A 16,161-nucleotide genomic window follows, 5' to 3' on the forward strand; every position below is an offset into this window, starting at 1 on the left:
CCCGAAGTTATGGTAGGCATAATGGATGTGTCCATAACACGAAGACCCTTCACGCCATACACGCGCAACTCATTGTCTACCACAGCCAATGTATCGTTTTCTGGACCCATTTTACAGGAGCCGCCGTGATGGTTCTCGGGGCCGGTGCGATAGCGTATAGCGCACTCCCAGTACTCATCAGTGCCGTAGTCGATCGATGCACATTGTGTTACTGGGGTCTTATTCAGGGTGAAGTTGAACTTTTGAAGCGCTGGCATTTCCGACAAACGTATGACAAACTTAATGGCATCAACAAGCGTTACGACATCATGATCCTCGGATAAGTAGTTGGCGACAAAAATTGGATCGGCAAGCGGATCATTGGAAGCAAGTGTAACGGAACCACGTGATTTCGGTTGCAATACGGCGGGAATAATATTCACGGAGCGCGAGCCATTCGATAGCAGCTCACCAATTGCACCGGTAGCGGAGCAACTAGCTGTGTAGCCACCGAATAAGAGTTGCACATCGGGTCCTCTTGATGGATCGGCGTGGTTGCTGCTAAATTTGGCAGTAATATCAGCAATACCAGTGCCAGACAGCATACCATTGCGGAAAAGCAGATATTCCATTGCAGTTGCCCAGTTTAAAGGGTTAGCATCGGTTTCGTTAACAAAGAAGTTTACATAATAGGAAACATGATTGTGTAGATTTTTACCAACACCGGGTAGATTGTGTACTGAAGTCACGTTGACCTGCGGAAAATTATATTTAGGTAGGTATTCAGAATATTTTTTTTCTCACAAATTTTTCGAATCATATTTACTTGTTCTAGTTCGTCAGCTGGTCCAATACCGCTAAGCAATAGTACTTTTGGTGAGTCCAAGGCGCCTGCGCTAACGACCACCTCGTTCCTTACGGATACCGTGAAAGTACGGTTATTCTTATCGATTAATTCGACGCCAGCAACGGTTTTACTATTCGGTTCGAAGAGCACTCTGGAAGCAGTGGTTTTAAGTAGAATGTGTAGGTTATTACGGTTTCGTGCGGGACGCAAGAATGCGCGTGCAGCACTAAAGCGAATGCCATCGCGAGAGGCCATCTGTGTTTGCATGAAGCCGGTGGCATTGTCACCATTCAAATTATGTATGCCATAGCCTAAAAGGAAAAAGGACAACGAACGGAACGGAAAACATAATGCAAAGTCGCTTGAAAATAAAATTAAATAGTACACACATTTATCATGTCGTGCGATATCGTATCCTGATAATGTCATATCATGCGATATATGATATTATGTGATATCTTATCATGTGATGTTACAACATTCGATACTACATCTCATGATGTTTAAAGTCTCAACTTACCCATTTGTGCTCCAGCCTCCAATATCGCATATGACAATGGTGGAGTGTAGGGGAAAAATGAAACAGGTAGTGGTCCACCGGTAGCATGAAAATCCCTACCAACCTGATTAATTTGCAAATTATTTTCGGATTTCTTAAAGTACGGCAATATTTCCTCGTACGACCAACCGGCATTACCCAAAGATGCCCAATAGTTATAGTCCTCACGATTACCGCGATTGTACGTCATGCCATTCACCACCGATGTGCCACCCAATACTTTGCCACGCGGCCAAGAGCACCGCTGGTTCGTATATCCGAGGCATGCTACCTTCTCCGGTTGAGTTGTATAGTTGTAGTCAATTCCACTGCCAAAGAAATTTAAGTAAGCTGATGGTACTTGTGTTCCAATAGGTTCATCGTCACCTGGAATGGCAGCAAATAACGAAGGGGATTGGTGTTAGTATAAATAGGAATGTGTATATTAGTGAACAAGTTTTGGTTAAAAAAAAATCCATTTTCCACATAACATTTATTAAAAAAAGTGTCATGTTTTTTTCATTTAAAAGTTTGATCTTTTCATTTTTTTTTGCCTGTACTTCTTTTTAGTGTAGGACGGATGGTATTGAAAATGGGCGAATGGTATTGAAATGGACGAAAACTGCGATATTTTAGTAGTCAATATATTCGCGAAACCATGGGACAAATATAGTAAAACTGCGTTTCTTTTATTCTCTCTGAGGTCATGATTTATTTTATAGGACTTTGTAATTTCAAAGAAATGATTAATTTCAAAAATTATTTAAAAAATTCAATGCAATGTAGAATAAAAATATTGGAACCCATGAAAGAGGAAATTTCTTTAGAATAAAAAAAAAAATTAAAATCTTTTGGATTCACAAGGACGCATTGGTAATTTTTAAGCTTATGAAGTTAGAAGGATGAAATTCGAGGATTTTATCGAGTTTATATAAGTCCTTAACATATAATTTTTTCAAAAACAAATATTGCGAAATTTCAAGGATAAAATTTTAAAAAGACATTTTCAATACTTACTAGTCCTTATGTACCAAAACATTCTGTTTAAATCTGTTTAAATTCTACAGAATTTTCTATATAATTTTATACCCGTACTTCTTTTCTAAGCACATTTCACTTAATTATTGAAATCATTTTTGAATTACTGACGTCAGAGTGAAGAAGTAAAATCGCAATTTTACTATATTTGGTACATGATTTCGCGAATATATTGATTTTTGTACGTAAAATTTACTATCGCACGGTGTTATATGTATAATGAGCTAGACGTTCATAAAAAAAAATATTAATTTTTAATTAAAAATAATAATTTAGCCAATACTGGTCAATAAAAGGAGTCTGTATTATTGCCACCAGAGCAAATTATTAATCCCGAAAATCCGGGGATTATTTTCCAAGAATCCCGGGTTTTCGGGATCTAAAAAGGAGGTTTTTGTTTTTTTTTAGTACCTTCTTTTGCCTTCTTTTACTGTAACTAGTGCGTTTTCTTGCCGTTTTCGCTATTTTATTTTGCCTTTTATAGTCTATTTCATAATTCTATTTTGCTTTTTATAGGTTTTTAGGTCCTAAAAATCCATTCCCTGCTTATAGCACTTGTAGTACACATAAGCAAAAGAAACAATTCATACACTAGGTATGGCAGCGATTAATCATTTGATTAAATTAATCGATTATTTTTGCCTAGGTTACGATTTAATTGTATCGTAGTTTGGTGTGTCATTAATCGAATATTAATCGATTAACTGTAAACTAATCGTAAAATTATTGGCAAGAAATATGAATTCTGCAGCTTTCTAAAATTTCAAACAGTCGCAGGAATTGCTCAAGTTCAGAGCGTACAATGGTGTAAATAGTTGGGCATGTAAGCCCATTGTAAAGGCTACAAAACTAAGTGTGGCAACGTTAAAGGCCCTACACATTCACTGATTTATCGGCGAACAGTTGGTCAAATGCTAGAAGTTGGTTGTAAATAAGCCGTATGCAGGTCGACTTTTTTATACCCCAGAAAAATCAACGGAATTTTTTAGCGACTTTAAATTTGCTCTAAAATTTAATGGACTATAAAACTGCACACTCGAATTTTTTGTAAAAAATCTTAGATATTAACAAGTTTGAAATTTGTTGAAAAATTTTCTGAAATTTCCTTAAAATTTTTTTTATATTTTTTTTTAACAAAAATCAACAACAAAAATTTACTGTGAAAAACCTTCTGAATATCGTAAAAAAATCCATGGAAAATACTTCTGTGCGTCACCGCCATACTCACAGCTTATGTAAATTAAAGTTCTTTAAATTAAGCGCTAACAAAATTTACAGTTTTTTTCAAAACTTCCGGTTTTGTTTGAAGTAAATTTTTAAGACAAAATGGGGGGCTGGAAATGCGGTGTTCGCTCGTTTAATTTTTAATCAAATTAAAATTTAGTCAGTTGTACTGTACTTTCCAAAAACATCTTCGTTTTTTTAAGGTTAAAGTTTTTTGTTGAAAATACAGTTTTTTTTTGGAAATTGACTTTTCTAATCTGGCAACACTGACCTCTGGGCTGTTTATACACAAGAGCATACGTATAAACTAACACCCAAATTCATAAAAAATAAAGAAGATTTTAACTGTTTTATAAATCGAAAATTTTTATGAAAATTTCACTTTATAGAGCCTACTTTATTTTTTATGAAAAAGGCCATAATACACACTTGCATTATTGTATTAGTTCATAGATATTGCTAAAAGGTGTCGTTAGGCGTAACTATGATATTTATTTTGGAAAGTCTTTCAATTGCAAAGATTTCGAAAAGTAATTGCAAGTGTATTAAAATCTTTTTAGTATCAGTTGCAATAAAAACTTGCCAGGTTTTATTTCCAAAAGTAATTGCTTAGAAGTAACGAGTGGTACTTATCGGCTGTTTATACTTGAATGGTGGTTTTAGCAACTTGAGAGCAAAATGCTTTGAAAAAGTACCTCTATTGCCACGCCTAAGCGCACATTAAGTAGCAAGAACTATTTTGTGACGGAAAATTTTTTTTTCAACCCGCTGAATATTTTCTTGAAAAACGCATTTATTCGGATACGTAAAGTCATTGACACTCGTACTATAGTTTAGCAGAAACTTACCTGCTTCGACGAGCAAAACTGTCCACTGCGGTACTTCGGAGAGCCGCGCAGCAACAGCCGAACCAGCAGTACCGCCACCAATCACAACAAAATCATACGTACTATCGGGCTCGGAACGGAACTGACACATGTATGAGAGAGAGGGGGAGAGAAAAGTAAATGAATTTGTTATTATTGGAACATTCTGAATTAAAAACGTGCAAACCTAGAAAAAAATTTATAATTAAAAAACATTTAATTTGTATTAACGTTTTGTGTTTCTTTACTCTGCTGTTGAGACTTACTCTTGGCGTGGCACGACCACAGGGATCCTCGATATCGCATTGCGAGAGCAGGAATACTTCAAGGACACCCATGAAAAGTGCATAGGCGCTTCCACCACAGGTGGTGGCCAATGAAGGTGTGAGTGGTGAAGTCACCGGACAACCACAATGGCTGTAGAGGTAAGACATGTTGCTTCTGTAAAGAAAAATTAATAATAATAAACGAAAAAGGATGAATAAGCAATTAAAATCAGTCTAAATTTGAGAGAACAGATTGGAAATGAATGCGGTCTCAAGAAAATGGTGCAGACCCATGGTGAAATTAAAAACAGGTGAAGTAATTAAACAGCTTTCTCGTTTTATTCTCTTGACATGCTCTTGAAATTCCTTTTTAAAAATTAAACGAAATTAAAAAAAAAAATAATAATAATTTTTTTTTTTAAGATGATATATTCTAAATATGAAAAGAAATTTAAATTTAAAAAAGAAATTATGAAAAAATAAGAAAAAAATATGAGTAGAAAACGAAATAAAAAAAAAAATATGCTGTAATATCCTGAGTTTCGCCTGAAAAAAAAACTCACCCGAAAATTTGTCAACCGCCTGTAGTAAAACCATGTAAACCAAAAGTGAAAAGTGAAGCGGTTTGGGGAAAATGAAACTTATGATAAGGCTGATTGGTGCTTAAAAAAAATGAACTTTAAAAAATTTAAAATTAATATCAAATAAATTTCTAAAATTAAAAAAAAAAAAAGTATATATACAACGATTTTTATCTTTAAGACAATTAAATCTATAAATTAATTGTTTATTCTATTTTTATTTATTTATCTAAACAAAAATTTACACAAATAAGTTTCATTTTCCCCGAAACGGTTCTGTTTTGGTTTCCATGTATTTAGTTTTCGGGTGAATTTTTTTTCGGGCGAAACTCAGGAAGAGCAGAATATTTTTATAGTACACTAACTTCATTTGGTGCTCTGTTACAGAAAATTAAATTAAAATAGGCAAACACAAAAAAATCGTTAAATTAAAGAAAGGAAAAAAATTTCGCTGTCCGAGGACTCGAGCCTCGAATCTCTCGGATGACACACCAGTGCTTTGCTCACTAGGCCATTGCGATTGTTGGAGCAGCGTGGGCAAAATGATATACATTTCCATTTGGGACCCACTCAAGTGCTTCCTCTCAAAAGAGCTTTTCATCGTAAAAGTTGGCTAGTAAGCTTTTCTTTTTTTTTTGTAAACATTTCACGCCGGAATAAACAAAGTCTTTCAAGCTATGTTGCCGACCTCTTTCGATTGTCTTGCAAAAGACGTTCAACTATCTTAGCCAGAATTTTCACAATTCATCAACTCTCACCATTTCTAATCCTTCCCACTATTATTTTGTCATTTCTGGCCTATTTCGTTATTTTATTTTGCCTTTTTTATAGGTTCTTAGGTCTACAAATCCGTTCCTTGCTAATCACCAACACTATTTTCGTTAAAAAATTCTCTATTATGATCAATTTATTGGACTCGTTAAAATTTGTTGAAATTAAAATTGTCAAACGTTTTATTAAAAGATATTTCATTGAATTTTTGTGTGCACGTACTTATATAAATATTTACCCCTTTTGAGATGTCGGCTAAATTGCAAGTACCAAAAACAACAACAGCAATCAACGTGCGTCAAAACACAAGAAAACCCATTAAAATTCAAAGCGCACCCTTTACCCGATCATCCACAACTTTTGGTGCATCTACCGCTCGTTCCATCAACTCAGCATCGAGTAGCATCAGTTCTACCAACAGCTGTCGGCAGACCAGCAATCGCAACAACAGTAAACCAAGTAAGAGCTGTACCAGCACCAGTACCAATAGTACAGTTATCAAGAATGCTTTCGCCAATAAACGTTTCAACGCACATGTCGCCAACAGTCGCACGTCACCATTTCGTTCGTTAATAACGTCGGGGCCACGCGTGCGTCAGCCACTGACACAATCCAATGATTTCGCCTACGATCTGTCGAAGGATGAGTCAAAATTTATGGGTGCGTTTAAGGGGCCAATGAAGACGGTACCCGACAGCGAGCGTGAGCTCTTGAAGAACGGTCAGCGTGGTGCCTACTTAGCGGTACGCTATGAACATTCTCCCGATCGCAAGTACAACTATCCGGAGGCGACTAGCTGGCGCATCGGTTGGCTGCATAACCAAATGACGAGAAAGGGTCTTATAATCTGAATTTAGGTTTAAAGGCTGGTCCACATAGAACTTTCGCGTTAGCTTTGGCGTTGACGTTGGTTTGACAGAACGCACGTGAAAAGTATGCTTGCTACAATGAACGCTTGGAAGCGAATGCTTGGGCCACTAAAATAATATACCAACGACAGGCAATATCAATAATTGCATTAAAAACGATATTTCTTGGCCACACACATAATTTTATTTATTTGCAACAGCTGACGAGCGACGTACGCAAAATGTTGAGACTTGGCCATCTTTTTGCTTTGTGTTGGCGTGAGCGTTGTTGAATTTTGGCTATGTGGACGGCTGCATTTGAATTCATGTATTCATAGTCAGCTGTTGAAGCGACGCCTACACCAACGCAACGCCAAAGTTCTATGTGGACGGGCCTGTAAACAGGCAGACGGCATGCAAATGCTAGTGCTCATCACTCTCCGCTTCTTGCTCTTTGCTCTGTCTCTCTGTTCGTCTCTCATTTCGTTCGGTATGTTCGTGAAGTGTAAAAAGTCGTAATATTTTACTAATAAATGTTTATAATTATTTAAACAAAAAACGCTTTTGCAAAGCTTTTAGCGAACTTTTATCGAACTTCCCCATTTTGGAACCGTCCGTGTTTGACAGCTTCAGGTTTGTACATCTGGTTCTGCGTATCTTGTCCGATATTTCAGGATAAAAGAGGGTCTTAATATGAGCTTGGGCTCAAGAAACCCCAGTTTCCGTTGTTTTCCAACAGACGATGCGCTGAGGATTATATGTGGATCAATAGGAAAGAGAGGTGTTATGATGTTTACTGAACATAAATAATTTTTTTATTTCCGAAATACAAGTATTTACATACATACGTATATCAATAATTTTCGCGAATGTAGTGTTGATTTGTAAAAAAAGGCCTATGTATATTTGCAAATAAACAAAAAAAATACAGAGATATATCAATAGAATATTCCTCTTCAGCTGCCTTTTTCCCATTTCTGATCAATTCTCTCCAGCCAATTCGGCTTGGATCTCCGCAAAAGTCTTTCCCTTGGTCTCTGGTATGAAGAAAAATATATAGACTCCTCCCACTGCCGATATGATAGCGAATATGGCAAAACAAGCTCCACCGCCAATAGCATCATTTAAGACGGGAAAAACTTGAGTCACAATGAAAGCACACGCCCAATTGGTTGTGGCAGACAGAGACCCAGCAATACCTTTGATATCATCCGGAAAAACTTCCGCCATGAATACCCATGGCACCGGACCAAAACCAACCGAGAACAGTAAAATATATATGCAAATACTGAGTAGCGGCAGCCAACCTAAATTCTCCACCGACTTTTCATCACTCTCCTTCAAGAAGAAATAAAGCGAGAGACAGGCAACAGAGATCACTTGAAAAACGGATGAGAGCAGTAAAAGTGGAACGCGACCATATCTATCGATGATAAATAGCGAAACAACGGTTGCCACGACCAACATCACACCAATAATAATCGTACCAAATCTGGGTTCCAAATTGCTGGTAGTCGATTGGAAGATACTTGACGAATAGAAAATCACTGCATTAATGCCGGAGAACTGTTGGAGTACCATCAACGATACGGACAGACCAAATGCCTTGAGCGTAACTTTGCGACACAACGCATTACCCAAATTTACTGGGTTCTCTTTCATTTCTGCGTGATTTGCTTTGATTTCATTCAATTCGGCGCTAAAATCGACATCCTTGCCGCGCAACCATTCCATTGATTTGATTGCTGGTTCAAGCTTTCCTTTTCGCACGAGAAATACTGGTGAATCTGGACAAAAAATAAATACAATGGCGAATACAAGCGGTGGCAGTGCGCATATGATGCTGAACCAGAAGGCTTTTGTGAAGGCACCAACCGCGAAGCCGTACAGCACGCCGGTAGTGATGAGCAATTGAAAGAAGCTACCAATAATACCGCGTACCTCCTTTTGCGATATCTCTGTGCAATACATGGGCGCGCAAACACAAAAGGCACCACCTGCCATGCCCGTTAAAAAGCGCGCAATATACATCATTATTTGATTCTGTGCAAATATCATTAGCGCCCAACCGATCTCGAAGGGTATGACCATGAACATCATTGTCCATTTGGGGCCGATTATTGTGATGAGTACGCCAACGGGCAGACACACAGTTGCCGCGCCCAATGTCATTAGAGAACCAATCCAGGCGTATTCGTTTGTCGAGAATGTTATTCCATAATCGTTTTCACCAGTCAACTCGGCTTGTGCTGGCGATGACCAGCCAATTGTGGCGCCACATGCCAGCGCACCTCCGGCTGCCGCCATGCCCGCAAAGTATTGTCGATATATTTTGGCCATTCAAACTTATACTAATTCCAAAATTGTGATTTTCAAACTGGCAGTTCACAAGAAAAGTTAAAAAGAAATTATTTTTCCAAAGTGACTGCTAAGGATGTAATGGATTGTAAGAGTGAATTCGATTGTGCAGTCACAGTTACAATTGCTATTGGACATGTAGTCCGTGACTAGTATCGCCCAGTGGTCGTAAGTCGGTACACTTTTTTTTTTTATCTCGTTTGTGGAATTTTTTATGTTGTTCGTCTAGGTCACTAATATTCTTAGGTGAAGTGATATACATGCTGTTATATAATTTCATAATTTATAGGAACAGAAATTAGAAGTAGATTTTTATTGGAATTCGATTGCGTATTAATATATAAGATGATATGTTGCTTCTCTAACTGATATTCGGGTTGAACTTGTACCAATCAGGACTTTAAATAGTTTTTTTTTTTAATATTTCAGTCAAAGTGGCTCTTAGAGGGTTAAGGGCCAAATTCGGCACATCTACACCAACTCATCTTTCATTTGATATGAGTTTCATTAAAAAAAAACAGTGTACCACAAAAATCATGTGTGTGTGCTAATTGTGGCAGGCCGATGTCAGAAAAGCAAAGAGATCCTAAAAAGCTTTAACATCAGCGCAAGCATAAAGCATGGCGTTCGCTGGTAGAACTTGTGAAGAGGAATGATGACCAGATGCGGTTCTGCGTGGACTACCGGAAACTAAATTATGTGACGAAGAAGGACAGCTAGAATCGATGGTACTCTGTACTCGCTGACTGGTATGAAATGGTCTTAAACTAAGTCTTTAAAAGTGAAGGAGGTGAATTAGAGCATCTACAGTGCTTCGGAAAAGATAGGGAAAGTAGTAAAAGATAAGCAGAGACCTAGGCACTTGCATGAAATACGGGGTTTTTTTGAGCTATGCACTTTTTATCGCCGATTTGCTCCGAATTTTACCAGCGTTGCTAAGGAGCTCCCTGTGTTCACTAGGAAATGTAAATATTTCGACTGAAACAAAGAACAGGAAATAGCCTTCCAATCCCTGAATGAATGGCTATTTACTGCGCCTATGCTAGCGTACATGGTTTCAGTGGTTATGCGCAGGTAATTGATGAGCAAGGGAAGGTAGTTGCCTGCTATAGCCGTTCGATTGGAAGACCAGAGAGAAACCACTGTGTAGTTCGGAGAGTAGTGTTGGTGGAGTGCACCAAACGTTTCCACAAGTACCTCTATGGGCTACGTTTTCGAGTTCATACGAATCCTGCAGCGCCAAAGTGTCTACTACAATTTAAGAATACAGAAGTACAATTATATTGGTGGATAGAGAGACGGCAAAACTATTAATTTGCTATTGACCACCGCAAAGGAAATATCCACAGAAGATCTGATGCCATGTTGCGACTACCATGTACCTTGGATTGTAAGCACTGCTAAAAAGCTGATGCCAAGAGGACTTTAAAGACGCCCGGCTTAAGGCAGCGGAAGAGAGGGTTGGCAAGACAACTACGAATATGTCATCAGGAATATCTGGATTTAAAACTTTTGATGCACGGATTGGAGATGGCGACATGCGGCCAACTCAGGAGCAAATGGCAACGGTGAGCCCAAAAGCAAAGACACACTGGGCACAATGGAACAGCTCAAAGTTTCCGCAATATAATAGTAGTTCCAAGGGTAAGAATTCCGGACGTTCTCAAGGAATTTCACAATGGCCCCTGTGGAGGGCACCTAGGAATCAATTGGGTTGGTTGTCGTCAGTCGACCGCTAAGTGGATTACTAACTGTGCGGAGTGTATTGCAGCTAAAGGGCCTAAATCCAGAAGTCATTGCCAAATGAGGCAGTATAACTCAAATTCGCTATTCGAGCGAATTTCCATAGATGTAGTCGATTAATTGCCTATGAGCAGAAGAAATTTTGAATGGGCGGTGTTCCAAGAGATGTGGCATACATATACTGGGTGTCCGAAAAACTTGAACAACGGCTCTTCATCATAAATCAGATATAACGGTATAACCCTGTAGAGCATTTGAGAAAGTTCGTGTACGCAAATTATGAATGACAAAAGGAATGCCAAGTACGATAAGGCGATGATTTGACAATCCGGTCAAATGTACCTGAAGGTTTTAGTAATTCAGAGATTAATTCAAAGATAATCGTATCAAGTGTAATTCGAATCCTTATGAAAACACACTAGGCGTGTTTCTTAACTTTTTACAGCTGATGACAGCAGATTGGCGAAGAGTATAATTTTCCTCGCAAAGAGATCGAAAGAGGAAAAAGTAAAGAAACGAAAATTAACAGAAATTTCCAAGCACTGTATATATATACACACACACATCTTCAAATGCATGTACAAATACTAACATTCTGCAATATTTCAATGTGTTTTGATAAAGATGCACTCATTTTGTTTTATTTAAACGAATTAAAATAAACTTGCCAACTTTTTCTTTTGTTGTGTTAAGAAACGCTTTCCAGCAGAATCCATTCAAAATGTGTGATAATTATCTGTTAAGAAACAAAGCTACTATAAAAAACTACCCAATTACCAGCTGATTTCCGGTAGTGCATTTGGTCCCAAACAGCTGATTTCCGGTGAATTTGGTCCTTAAGACTGCGTTTATACACGAAAACTTTTGTCGCCTCGATTTTTCACATTCCCTTTTGGTGTTGCTCGTTTCATTTACACACGGCGATTTGTGTGTATGCAATTGTTGTTGTCAGCTGTGAACAGCGGTTCAATTTGCACAGACGAACGAGAGCACAAAGCGTGTTGCCCGAGCACGAGCAACTCGGTGCCCCTCTCCTTTCCTCGTCGCGCTCTCTCCTACAAACGTCGAGTTGCGGCAACAAAAATCGCCGTGTGTAAATGAGCACTAACCATGAACCAATTATATATCTCTTTCAACTATGGTCCTTAACCGATTCCGGTTATGCATTTGGTCCCTAACCGATTGAGAATTTCCCAAAATATTTGTGTGCCCGTCGAACAGCTGATTTCTGAAAGTTAATTTTGCGTGAATTTGTTAAACTTTTTAAGCCAAGCGCTGTAAATTATCAAATGGGTGGCTGGCAGCTAGAAGTATTCAAAATGACATTGTACATGTCCTTCCCTGTTGCAATGTTTCACATTTTCAATCAACCAGCTTACTTTGAGGAATGGGTAACTAAGACCAGGCGCGAGCTATATCCGCCGGAGAGCATGGGTCATCGCGAAGAAATACAAAAGGCGATAAGGGAAGTGCAACAAAAACGAGACAAGGAAATGTTAAAGGCTTTAGAGGATATAGAGAAGCGTGAAAAATCATAAATTACCGTAGGGCAGAACTTGTGTTGTTATATAAGGTTATTTGTTGTTGGTCGCATTGTATACCTTTAATATACTAGATTTTAATTATCATGAAAAATAAGTTTATAACAAAGTGTATTTTTTTATAACTAGGCATTTTTATTGCTGTGACACCTAGATGGTGACCTCACTCAAGCTTCAGCACTATTTAGTTCAATTGTTTAGTTAAACGCCTTGGCACTCACGCCACTGGCGGTTATAATTTCGAGAAATGGGAGAACTTCGTTTACTAGTGAACCAGTGTTAACACCGATAAATCGTTCCAATGACAGTCGGGTCTGCGTAAGCCGAACGACCCAGATTTATATCTGGCCAAAGACTCCCGCAAAAACTCTTTGGGGAATTTCTATGCTGTTACAACAACAACAGCAACAACCGATAAAAATTTCAGCATCGAAATCCAATGCAGAATCACTCTTGCTAACAAGTGGTACCGAGGCAATTCAGGAGTAAAGTTCTATCTCTCTATCTATCTAACAACATCCAAGGAGGCGGCTCTTGGAGTATTCGAGAGAAAGATTTTGCGGAAGACTTACTTGGAGATTTACAACGACACATACAGCGACTCCGCTGGCTTGGCCATGTGATTCGAATTATTGTAATCATTCATCGAACGAACTTTTAGATTACGATTACAGTAATTGTAATTATAAAAAAGTTGAAATTGCGATTACTGTAATCGTAATCTCAAAGCTTAAACAGACAGCAGTGTTGATCCGGATTAACTCGGACTTAATCCGGATAAACTGCAGCTAATTCCCCAGTTGATCCGGATCAACGCTGCCGTCTGTTTATGATTTAAGATGCCTTCGATGGACGATTACCGCAATCTAAATTTAATAATTTTTGAAATTGTGATTAAAGTAATCGTAATCCTAGATGCAATCGATTACACATGCAATCCTTATCGCCCAGCTCTTCTTAAAACACCATGGGAAATATTTGTAAGGGTTATTGATCTATAAGCTTACAACAGAAAGTGCTTACCTAAGTGCTTAATAGCATGCCTACAATACCATAACATAAAGGGTAGAAAATGCTCTCGACCGATTTTCGCCACTTTCCTAATCTCTATATTTATGTAAATGTAATATTATTTTTTCGAAACATTCACAATTAATTATTTTTTGTATGAAATGGTAAATTCTTTCACAAGAAAAAAATACAACAAAAAATACAATTTTTCTATTTACTTTTATTTACATATGTATGTAAATACATATGTTTGAATATAAGTACATATGTATGTATGAATTTAACTTAAATATTTACGTTTTACATAATTTAAAATTAACTACAGTTACGTTTTTATAATGCGTTGCCTTGGATAAAAATGTAATTCTTTATCAGTATTGTTAAAAAAAGAGCTTTCAAAAGCCTTAGAGAAACCACGCATTTATGGTATAAATTAAATTATTGCAGATTACCTTATCCTTCATGTAAAGGCAAAATTAAATCAACCACAGTCACATAACCCTTTAACCAGATACATATTTCATTTACTATTCATAGTAGTAGCCTTTCCACTCTCTTCTAATTCAATGTACTTTTCAAGTATTTGAAACATCTCTACTTGTGCTTTTATTTTGTGACGGCGAGACAATTGCCTTAGGTATACGGCAATCGATTTGCCAAAAAGATCATCTTCATTTTCAGCAACTGGTGCACCTTGATATGAATTGGGTTGTTGTTGTTGTGTTATTGAATTGGGCCGTTGCTGAATCTGTAACTGCGATTGTTGTGAACTGGATTGCTCATCAGCAAAGAACGTAGATTTACGTTCTTTCACGCCAGCATACAAATCATGATTTGGTTTATGCTGGCTCGCATGTGTCAAAGTGGCGTGGTTTTCCGGTGTTGACATTTCGTGGTGTCCATGACTTGTTGATAGCGTGTATACTGCGTGATTGGGATCGTGCTGCGTAACAACTATGGGCACAACAGTGGCATTTATTTGCTTAGAACTGGAACTGGTCCTGAAGTGGCTGGCTGGTTGCTGCTTGATATCTGTCTCAGACGCGGGTGTTTCAACACATTCTTCATATACATCGCCTGCATCCACTTTGAACAAAAGTTAAATAATTGACTTCTTTTTTAAATTTAGTTTTAAAAAGATAAAATTACCGTCCACGAACTCTGGATATTCTTCCGTTTCCATGGTGCTTTCGTCTATTTTATCAGCGTATGCGTCTGATTGTGCGTCATTGCAGTTTTCTAAACTATATCCGTCATCTTCCTCTGCTCCGGAATTTTGAGTTTTATTTGGCAGTTGCGTGGCATGCTCGATACTGATTGTATTCTTGAAATCTGGGCCTTGAAATTCATATTCCAAATAGCCATGGCGGCGCCGATTTCTGATTTTTGAAAAAATAATAAATGAAACATGTGTATGATATGAAAGATAACATGGTACTTCACAAAACGAATATACAAATTTATATAGCTTGCGTTTCTGAATCAAGAACCGGCCGGAATGTTCATATCTCATTCCGATGGGGCCATCCACACAATAACTGCAGCGTAATGCATACTAACCTTCGCTTTCGAACAAATCTGCGTAAGAAATCCATTTGACGAAAAAAGGGATTATTACCATACTCATTCTTCTCCGGATGCATTCGCACTTGCTTCAGCTCACGCGAATAACGATCACGCAGGCAAGTCCATCGGCGTCTAGCCTCCGCTGACGACATACCAATCATCGAGCCCACTACTTCCCATTCCTGTTCTTTACGATAGGCGAGACGAAAGTCCGGATCTCGTGGGTCATACAATGCTGGCGTCATTTTCACTCGGCCAATTAATGCCAAGTCAGAGTCTTCCAGAGCTCGATGGCCAGCCATTTTATATGCAACTCAAAAGATCAAATGAAATTTTTTTGTAAATAAACTAATGGTTTGTTTTATTTATGTGGCAAGCGCGTTTGTTTATATTATCCATTAAATTTGTTGACAATTTTACGTAGAGAAATGCGTTTTTGCGTGCCGTGAAGAATATCACAGTATCCCCGAAACGCATAAGGCAAAAATACGATAGATGCCGCAAGTGCCTTAGTATTGTAATAACTAGTTTACAATTGTCAGATTATCGACATGGAAGGTTTTAAAAGATTTTATAAATATTTTAAAGTTAAACAAAAATGTGGAATGTTAGTACATATTTTTAGGTGCTCAAAATTTTTTGCGTACTTGCAAAAATTATTATAAAACTGAGAAAATAATCAAGGGACTATATAAAAATATTTGAAATTGGTCTTTACCAAAATTACTTGGGGGTTTACATAGGACGATTTTGCGAAGACAATAGTAAAACATTCACACTTTTTACTAACACATTCACACATCTCTCATTATTATTATTATTCTCTCATTAGCTCTGATCCAATACTGTTCGTGTAAAATCCTGTAAAAATGTCAAACAGCAAAATTACTCCCTGAAGCGAGAGTAAAAAGTGAGTAACCACAAAAAGTACGGGACCAAAAAAATCATTTTACACGTGAAAACGTCAACGAGTGATCGCTTAAC

The 16,161-nt window shown here is 37.7% G+C and overlaps 5 protein-coding genes across 7 annotated transcripts; 2 read left to right on the forward strand and 3 right to left on the reverse strand.

The window, feature by feature from the left end:
- Positions 1-2: 2 nt before the first annotated feature.
- On the reverse strand, positions 3-4,926 carry LOC118745090 (glucose dehydrogenase [FAD, quinone]-like; the record flags this gene model as incomplete). Its single annotated transcript, XM_036478628.1, has 5 exons — positions 4,759-4,926; positions 4,475-4,595; positions 1,347-1,751; positions 806-1,137; positions 3-734 (listed from the first exon to the last, which is right to left on the reverse strand). Coding segments are annotated over exons 1-5 (1,758 nt in total), but the record flags the coding sequence as incomplete, so codon positions are not given.
- A 1,432-nt stretch (positions 4,927-6,358) lies between these two features.
- LOC118745126 lies at positions 6,359-7,020 on the forward strand. Its single transcript, XM_036478656.1, has one exon. The coding sequence runs from the start codon at positions 6,359-6,361 to the stop codon at positions 6,959-6,961; it is 603 nt and encodes a 200-aa protein (XP_036334549.1). The 3' UTR covers positions 6,962-7,020.
- Positions 7,021-7,939: 919 nt separating this feature from the next.
- On the reverse strand, positions 7,940-9,265 carry LOC118745091 (facilitated trehalose transporter Tret1-like). The gene has a single exon (XM_036478629.1). It carries the CDS (start codon positions 9,263-9,265, stop codon positions 7,940-7,942), a length of 1,326 nt encoding a protein of 441 aa, XP_036334522.1.
- A 2,985-nt stretch (positions 9,266-12,250) lies between these two features.
- LOC118744237 (protein PET100 homolog, mitochondrial) lies at positions 12,251-13,334 on the forward strand. Of its 2 annotated transcripts, none has more exons than XM_036477120.1 (2): positions 12,251-12,603; positions 12,730-13,334. In XM_036477120.1, the coding sequence occupies exon 1, from the start codon at positions 12,349-12,351 to the stop codon at positions 12,595-12,597; it is 249 nt and encodes an 82-aa protein (XP_036333013.1). In that variant the 5' UTR covers positions 12,251-12,348; the 3' UTR covers positions 12,598-12,603; positions 12,730-13,334. The 2 variants fall into 2 exon arrangements, with proteins under 2 accessions (XP_036333013.1, XP_036333012.1); XM_036477119.1 differs by having other exon boundaries at positions 12,252-12,632.
- A 533-nt stretch (positions 13,335-13,867) lies between these two features.
- LOC118744238 lies at positions 13,868-15,665 on the reverse strand. 2 transcript variants are annotated; one of them, XM_036477123.1, is made up of 3 exons: positions 15,172-15,665; positions 14,761-14,990; positions 13,868-14,688 (listed from the first exon to the last, which is right to left on the reverse strand). In XM_036477123.1, exons 1-3 carry the CDS (start codon positions 15,477-15,479, stop codon positions 14,132-14,134), a joined length of 1,095 nt encoding a protein of 364 aa, XP_036333016.1. In that variant the 5' UTR covers positions 15,480-15,665; the 3' UTR covers positions 13,868-14,131. The 2 variants fall into 2 exon arrangements, with proteins under 2 accessions (XP_036333016.1, XP_036333015.1); XM_036477122.1 differs by having other exon boundaries at positions 13,875-14,697; positions 15,172-15,664.
- Positions 15,666-16,161: the final 496 nt, after the last annotated feature.

This window comes from Rhagoletis pomonella, unplaced genomic scaffold, assembly GCF_013731165.1.
Source record: "Rhagoletis pomonella isolate Grant_MI unplaced genomic scaffold, Rhpom_1.0 Rhpom_scaffold_00008, whole genome shotgun sequence".
Taxonomy (NCBI): domain Eukaryota; kingdom Metazoa; phylum Arthropoda; class Insecta; order Diptera; family Tephritidae; genus Rhagoletis; species Rhagoletis pomonella.